This window comes from Babylonia areolata, chromosome 23 (genome assembly GCF_041734735.1).
Source record: "Babylonia areolata isolate BAREFJ2019XMU chromosome 23, ASM4173473v1, whole genome shotgun sequence".
NCBI classification, from domain to species: domain Eukaryota; kingdom Metazoa; phylum Mollusca; class Gastropoda; order Neogastropoda; family Buccinidae; genus Babylonia; species Babylonia areolata.
Genome location: NC_134898.1, coordinates 12,535,162 through 12,544,396, shown reverse-complemented (window position 1 = coordinate 12,544,396; position 9,235 = coordinate 12,535,162). Strand labels below are relative to the sequence as shown.

Genomic DNA, 9,235 nt, shown 5'->3' with positions numbered 1-9,235 from the left:
TGCAGGTGGAAGACTACTTTCAAACAATTGCAATAAAAACCATGGTGTTTGTTTCACCATACATGGTGCAACACAAGTAGAAGCATGTATGTGGATACACATATACACATCAACCAATGGTATACAGTGTCCTGAGCTTAACAGATCCTACATGGTGTTGTTTTGAGATTTCTCCAATACAGGAGTTGAGAACGTTACTGTAAAAATCCTCCTGTCTGCCTGCGTACTGTGAGAGTGAAAATAACAGGTTTCAAGATCCAAAACAAAAGAAGAAACAGAAACAGAATATAAAGCAAACTCTCTACAGCTATGCTAAATTAGTACAAAAGCAACAAACACACAATAAAAACTGTTGTCAATTCCATCAATGCTGATCGGTTCTGCAAAGAATTCAACTGAAACACGGATGACCAAGTGGCAGTGCACTGATGACATTATGCACAAGTTCCTTTCTGTACATGCACTCTTCAAGGTACAGCTACTGACACAAACAAAAGTATGCATAGAGCATGCATGCACATCACTCAACACAACAGAAAAGACTAAACCATCATGCATCAGCTGAATTATCATTCCATACAGATATTCAAATTCTTAATTTTTCTCCTGCGATCATAGGTTTTTAAAAAAATGTTTTTGTTTGATCCATAGTGGTTATCTTGGGCATAAAATAGTCAAAATGGTGCAAGGTATAGCCATAAACATTGCTCTGTTGGCCAAATGTTGTGGCTAATTTAGTGCAGGACACCCCCTAAACTTCCATATTTCATCTATTCATGAAAACTTGAGGTGTAAAACCATGATAAAAAATAAAGCCTGAATTAACAAAATGTGCATGACTGACTGACTGTTATGTAATTATAAGTCATGACTTTCTGTAACTTATTTCAACAACAAGAAATATTATAAGAAACCAGGAATGTCCTACATTTTGGTTATACTATATCTTCACAATTCCGAAGAAAAGGAGGAGTGACTGCCAAAAGTCTTCTCTATCAGCTAACTTGAAAATTCTACAACACACAGCCACTGAGTAAGAAAAGCAACCCCCTGAATGTTAATTGTTTCAATGAAAATGAAATCCCATTTTGCAGATTAACATTAATTTCACACACACAATGACGAGCAACACCTGCAAATAAATACAAAAGTAAATGAATTATGATCTGTCAGTGATATCACCTGCAAATTGATAAAAATACAATAATAATACTAATACTAATAAATAAAAGGTTCAGATTTGTCAGATACCTCTTTCAGATCTGTGATGTTGTATTGGCAAAAACCAGTGATTTTCATGGGCTATTGCATTCCAATTTAATATAATCATGAAACTCGCTCTGATATTCTATTATTTTTCAAAAGATATAAATAATTGCATCCCTTCAAAAGATTCTTCCAAACTGTGTCACCCGAGGAGATGAAACAGAAAAGGCCTCTAAATTATCCCTTAAATGGTTTCTTGGTAACTGGGTCTAAAACCATTTCATGAACTTCTCATGTTTTCGAGTATGTGTGTATAAAGAGTATGGAGGGGGAATGCATCCAGAATCTATTAGTTTGTGAGTGTGTGTGCACATGTGTTGTTTGTGTGTGTGTGTGTGTGTACACTCGCAGGTGCGTGTACGGGTGTGTGCGTGCATGCATGCATGTATGAATGCATACATGAATTAAGCAATGAGCCATTTCTTTTAAACTAAATGGTAATAAAAAAGCCAGATCAACATGAAATTCCAAATAACCACCAGATTCATGACTGGTCTTTTGTTTTCCAAGAGAAACTGAAGTATAATCCACACCAGATGGTAGAGAATCCAAACTTTTTTTGTTCTGTTTGTTTCTCTGGGAAGAGAGGTTATGAATTAGTGAATAAATGGCAGTTACCTGGAACATGACTGATATCTTATTATTTTTTCATCTGTGTTCTGTCTTGAGTTATAAACTGTTCTTGTAACCCCCTTTTCTTTCACACCACTATTTGACAGTTCTTGATGTCTGTTCAAGAAGTCCATCCATATCCGCACTGATAATCTGACAAGCCAAAACTTCACACCAGCATTTCTCTCTTCATTTAGACCTGCACTACTATTCTGACAAGACTAAATAATCACACAGGCAAATTTTTTAAACCACTGCTTACAAACTGATGGCTTTCAAGACAAGACACAAACTTGGGTCAGGTGCCAGAGCCTGTGCAAGGTAGTTCCACACAGAAGGCATAAAAAAGAGACCTCCAACCAATTCATGTTGCTTATAGCCCAGCTAACCACAAAGGGGCACAAAATATAGACATTCTTGAGAATAATTTCAAAACCACACAGCAAGGGTGTCACTCCACACTTACTGACAGATACACCTCTGCCAACCTTCGTTTTTAAAGTGATTGTCATACATTTGTGTTCTTTATAAATATGTCACACACTCAAAAGTTCTTCAGAAATAATGGCGGCCACTTCTTCACAAGCACTGAAGCAGTGTTATGCCACACACTCAAGTGTTCAAAAGCAGTATTATGTCACACACTCAAGTGTTCTAGTTCAACAATGGTGGCCATTTCATTTCTTGTCCAACTTGCTTCCTACCATCTCTCTCCCATTTTTTTATCACTTTTTCAAAGAAAAATAGGAATTTTTAGGAAATGCTTAAACTGCTTGTTTGGTTGAATGTACTGACCATGTCAAACTCAAGTGCACCAGTTTAACATGGTACAGTACATGACGCCAAATGTTAAACTAATGATTCTTTTTCACATTCATTTCTGTGCAATCCCCCCTCTCATATGAATGCACACACATACACCCACACACACACAACCCATGTGCTAATGGGAAAACCTACATACGCAACAGAAACACATGAACACATACACATCAGCAGTTGGACAGGAGTCTACACCTGTGTAATGAAATCAGTCATGTGAGAACCATGACCATTCCCTCTTTTCATAAAACATTTTTATCCTTTTTCTAAAGTTTTTTTTTTTTTTTTTTTTTTTGGTCATATCAACTGCAATGACAAAAAACAGTGAGTAACCATGGACACACACTCATGAAGGCTTTGACTGGCTTGATAACAGTGCTGCACTGTTTTCCACAATGCAGAATACTCTGCCTATTACAGAAGCCTTACAGTAAACACAAAGAGGACGAGAGAGTGAGAAATACTAAGGTAAACCAAAATCAAAATATTACAGAAATGTGTGCTGCTTTTCACGCAGCAGAAAGTACCATCAATTACAGTGGCTTTTCAGTAAAAACATAAGGAGAGAGAGACAGAAATAAGAAAGCAAACCAAAATAAAAAGACCAAAAAGCGTTTGTTACTTTGGTATTGCGTACAGCAGAATTCTCCATCAATTACAGAGGGATTTACAGTAAAATCATAAAGGACAAAGGACAGAAAAAAAAAGTAAAACAAACCCAAATCAATACACCAAAGCACTGTGTGCTGCTTTGGTTTTGCGCACAGCAGAATAATCCACAAAATACAGGCTTTCCAGTGAAAACAATGTGGAGGGAAAGAGATAGTAATAGTAAAACAAACTACACTTAAACCAATACAAAGTGTCTTCATTTTTTAAATCCAAATACTGATCAGAAACAACACACAAACATTTTTTTTTTTTTTTGTCATCAGCACCTAAGATGCACTTGATGCATTTTAAGAATGGTTGCTTGTACTGACCCAAATCATCCTCACATTGGAAACTGTCATAACGGAGAAACCATGCAGAACCAGTCAGATACCTGCCAAACTGGAGCATGAAAACACTCATTTACCCTCTCACCAATGCACATACTCCAGATTCACCAGTAATTACTAACAAAAGAGACTGAGACATCTCACAAATTTGTAATGTTCAAATACACAAGATGATAGCGCCGAAGATTTACCTGCCCCTAAAATTCAACAGGAAGACATTGATATCTTGAGCGTCTCTCTACATTTTACAACTGACCTGCTATCTCATCGTAACACAAAAATACTCATTTTTAAAGGAAAAAAGGTTCTTTCTGCATAAGAATAAATAACATTTATATATCAATCACTTCTTCACCAAAGAAAGGTATCTACAATAATCAAAGTTATTGCATAAAGAGCACTACTTGTTTTTTTGCCAAGGTCTCATTATGTTTATGGCTTCACAAGAATCTTCACAATGATGAAGGCGGTAGTCAAGGGAAAGAACAAGGTCTTAAATGAGACTGATTCGCTGAAAGAAGATTTTTTTTTCATAAATGACCATAAACTATTTCTGGAAAAAAAAAGAAAATGGATAATGTTTCAAATGCAATAAAAAATAAAATATTCCAACTGATACTCTCACAGGAAATTGTAACTGTATTTTGTGACCTGACCAATTATCAAAGTGTTCTTTCCTGTTTGTTCTTTTTGTATTTACTTATTATTCAAAATTACAAATAACACTTAAAGCCATGGTTTTGCACTTTACAGTCAGTTCAAAACAGAGGGCATCATTTCGTAATCTCGTAGTATAATGCATCACTCCAGTTATTTGCCAAGTTATTTCCATTTTTTAATTGCATACATAAGATTAAGATCACAGGCAACTGATGAATATTTCTTTAAAATGAGTATAAAAAAAATTCATAGGTATTTACCAAATTGAAAAATGGTCATTTAAAAAATGGACACATACATGTAATCATTTGTGTTGGCCATCCGTCCCCATGCCCCCTCTCCCACACACACAGATCACTATCAGTTGATTCACTGACCCACTTTGTTTGCAAATGTATGTCAGATGCCTTCAAAAATATATCAACCGTTTATTTCAAACATATTCAACATGGTGAATTTGAAACCAAATCATCCTGATTTGAGGAAAAAACAACAAAACACACACACACACAAACAAACAATGGAAAGAGACCTGTCTGTCTGTCTGTCTACAGAAAACCTTGACAATCAACATTCCCACTTCTTTTCCTGCTTTTCACTTTTCTTCTTAAACACACACACACAAAAATTCCATACATAAAATGCATTCTGTCTTCCACCCTCACATGCCTTAAACAAACAGCACTGTCCTCACCTTTCCAAACACAACAACAACAACGAAAAACACCAATGCATGTCTTTAGCAAACACACAGACACACACACACACACAGAGCACACATCAAGGTCACAGTTTGTGAAGCTTCTGCTGGCAGTTCCTGTTGTGACAGTAGCATGCCTCCCCGCCCACCCCTCGGTGCAGGTGATGGGGGTGCACACCCCCACCACCACCCAACAGTCCCCCACCCGAGGAGTGCAGGTGGGACAAACCCATGGCCCCCCCGTTCCTACCTTGCGTGAGGCGTGGCATCTCGCATATCTCGCACTTCTTCAGGGCTGGGTGGTTCTCAAAGGTGCAGGCCGAACACGCCCACTTCTCCCCCTCTTCCGAATCGGCCGACCCCCCTCCCTGCATCTGGCTGGGGCCTGGGGCCGGTACTGTCGTGCTCAGGTCGTTGGAGTTGACCCGCTGTACAGAGTGAGGGGGGTGCCTCGGTGGGGGAGGTCGTGGGGGCGGAGATGGGGGTGGAGTACCTGGGAACACACACACACACAAATGTTAAGGAAAAATAAGATGCAACCTTTTGTTATTAGCAACATTTTGTTTTGGCAAAAAGAACACACAAAAAAATAAATTTCAGCATCTGTGCTGAAAATTTTCCAATGTCAAAAGAGTAACTCTCTATGATTCATGCTCTTTTAAATCTCATCCCATTCATTCATAAATGTGAACCAGAAAACTAGAAAGGTGGCACCTGGGCTAATCAATCCTGACTGAAAACTGCAACTAAAATTATTTTCAACGTTCCAGACCTTTTTTGCTAAGAAAAAGGATCCATATTGCAGTACTGACCTGGACGGGACATTAGTGTGGTTCACAGACACATTTCTGGAAGAAGAAGGTAAAAGAAGCCATCCGAATCATGATGAAAAGCCCAGCTTCAACCAAGATGTTAGCTTGAAACTCCCTCCAATTTTTTTTACAACACCTCAGTCAGGCACCCTGTAGGAGGCAACTTTAATTAATGAAGAAGTGAACTTAGTTCACTGACAGCCTGTCCAACCCAAATTTTATGTGTATCAGTTTTACTTATGAAGGTGGTGAAGGACCAGTAAAATATTCAAGCGAGTTGTTTTGCTGATGAAGGTGGTGAAGAACCACCAAAATATTCAAGTGAGTTGCAACGTTTTGATTCTGAGTTAAGAAAACCTGCTTTAGTTATAATCCAGAATCAAAGAATCTTTACAGAAGCAGAAAATTAAAAATTCATATAGATAACTCACTTCGGACGATGGAATGCTAAGAAATTCCTGATGTAAGGAATGGTTCCAGACGATGGAACGCTAAAGCGGTTTCAACAATTAAAATTTTTTGCACGTTTTCCTCATGGAGTAGCATAACAATTGCAGTTACATCGGACATTGCGAATGTATCAAGGGTCAAAAGAAAAGTTTCTTCATGAGATTCCGTAACAAAACACTTGCCAGCAAACCTCTGACTTTGGCTCCCCACAATATATGCTAATCTGCATACACATCGAAAATGGCATCGCAGGCGATATGTTTGGAAATTTTTTGAGCAATCTAGATCATGACAGCGGCTTTTTACAGCAAAAGGTGATTGAAATGTTTCAATCCGAAGGTTTCAAAATTGACGAGGGTGATGAAGACGTTGAATAAAGTATCTGCAGTGAGGAAAGCTATCAGCAAGAAGGTACTGACAGTGACTCAGCTTCTGAGGGCAGTGAAGAGGGAGACGGGTGGGTGTAGACATGGCATGACGAAAGGTTTCAGTGGGTCAAGTACAGTGAGTTTCATTCAGTTACTTTATGTTTTGTATTTTTTGTGATTTTTTTTTCTAACCCTAACAAATGGGTCATCTGTAGAGAAAAGCAAGGGAGAAAGCTATTTGTCCCAAGTGAGTTAATGCCAATATATATTTTCATTATCTATGTATTATACAAAACATGAATGGGACTGACTGATTTTTTTCTTCAAATTTCTGAATGGAAAAATTAGAGGACGCTTGAAAATTCTGCAAATGAGCAAGGCAGACTCAGCATCCCTCGAAGACGGTCTTTTCTTTTCCTCTTTTTTAATTCTTTTTATTTTTCCTCAACTGTTTTCCCTTCCTTTCTTCTATCATAATTTCCCTCCTTTCTTTCTGTTATTGTTTCTTTCTTTTCTTTTCATTTCTTTTCTTTTTTCTTTTCATTTTCTTGTAAAGTCTTCAAACCACTGACACACATAAGCAATTTCAAGGCCAGGGAATGTAAAAACATATATATATATTATGGTTAAATTGACTGATCATAGAAATACTGAAAAGTTTGCAGTTGAAGTCCAGAAGCAGTTAAACCAATGCATGTACCTAAACAAAACAAAACTATAACACCAAAAAAGTTACAATGAAAAAGTCATCAAAATGTCAATAATGAAATTTATATAATATAGAAACACTCCACCCAAGAGAACTCAGTGTGAACAGAAAGAAGATGAAGAAAAAGAAGAAGATGAAGAAAAAGAAAAGTGTTTACGTGGGCGGTGGATTGGGGGTCTGGTAAAGAGGTCGTTGGGACCTGTAGGCATGTTGTTGAAGAAATTCTGCTGACCCATAGGGTCGATGATGCTGAATGGTGCTGAAACAAATCATAAGCAAAATTTAAAATAAAATCACTTTTAAAAATTGCCAGAAATGAAATGAAAAATGAGAAAGAAATAACAAATACAAACAGAGTATAAAATAATGTGTGTGTGTGTGTGTATTATATATATATATATATATATATATAAATGACTAAACAAATAAGCATGTCAATTATTTTTTTTTTACAAGGAAAATGTAATATAATGCAGAAATAAAACAAGGCACTAGATTTTTCTTAAATTAAAAAAAACAACAGCACACAAGGCACTAGATTTAAAACATAACAGAGGCATTATTTTAAAGAAGAGACAAACACCAAAAAAACCAAAAACAACAACAAAAAAACAGAAAGACAAAAAAGGAACAAATAATCAACTAATTATTACTCTGTCCCCCTGCTTCTTCAGATTTTTAATCAAACATAAACACAAAGGTTGCTATTGCTTTGGACACATATGGAAAAGACCTACATGCACAACATAATGAAACATAGAACACCATTACTGAACCCACTGCCGACCCTGACCCCTTCTTGAGAGAGATGGAAGGGCTGGAGTAGGAAAGACATTATTTACTCATATATTCATATATGTGCAACCCTCCATCCACTTACCCCACCTTCTCTCTCTGTGTGTGTGTGTGTGTGTGTGTGTGTGTGTGTGTGTGTGTATGTGTGTGATCATGCATGCGTGTGGGTCTATCTGTCTTTGCCTCTGTGTGTGTGTGTTTGCATGTCTGTGTGTGTGAGATAGAAAGATAGACAGAGGAAAAGAGTGTGTGTGTGTTTGCATGTCTGTGTGTGTGAGATAGAAAGATAGACAGAGGAAAAGACAGAGAATATGTTGTGCCAGCATATTTTCAGGTTAAAAGAAAAATGTTTATTTGGGACTCACAGATCAAAGCTCTCAGACCATACGAAATAACCACACACAAGATGAAAAATTACTTGGACACTACCTTCCATTCTGTCACACAATCAATATAGCAAAACCCATACTCACTTTGCCCATTCTTGTACATATCAATTTCGTTGAGATACATCTGGATGTCAGTCTGGAGCCGACGGTTGCTTTCACAAAGACGCGAAATATCTTCAGCCTGGAAAAACACCACCAGTGTGCAAATCAAAACCGAAGTCAAAACAATGGGGACAGTTCTGTTACTTTGTGAAGTTCCTGTCAATAAGATTTTATAATACAACAAATTCTCCATCTCACACACACACAAACAACACAAATACATTCAAAGTATAAGGCTTTGTCTTCTATTCTGCTACATGATGTATGATAGCCAATGTCTCTTTTCACAATCTTTTGCCTTTATTACCGTGGGAAAAAAATACTTAGTTTTTAAAAATTACAGGATCATAACTCACAACTCTAGTCTAAAGCAACTTATGCTGCAAACACTCTAACTGAACAGAAACTGGTAAGCAGGCACTACAGTGGCAGAAACCAGTTTGCTGATTATTCATTTCAACATGTTAGAGCCACCAGAGATTTTGTTTACTTTAACCCTTCATTGAGTACACAGGGAAGGTAATATAACAAGGAAGGCTACTAGCCACA

At 37.2% G+C, this 9,235-nt stretch overlaps 1 protein-coding gene across 2 annotated transcripts in view; it reads right to left on the bottom strand.

The window, feature by feature from the left end:
• Positions 1–9,235, bottom strand: part of LOC143297845 (uncharacterized) — a 35,031-nt gene that overhangs the window by 7,950 nt on the left and 17,846 nt on the right. For both annotated transcript variants that reach the window (XM_076610365.1, XM_076610364.1), the window contains 3 exons: positions 8,669–8,765; positions 7,558–7,659; positions 5,312–5,554 (listed from right to left, as the gene is read on the bottom strand). In XM_076610365.1, coding sequence (XP_076466480.1) covers positions 5,312–5,554; positions 7,558–7,659; positions 8,669–8,765 — 442 coding nt within the window. The remainder of the gene's footprint in view (positions 1–5,311; positions 5,555–7,557; positions 7,660–8,668; positions 8,766–9,235) is intronic.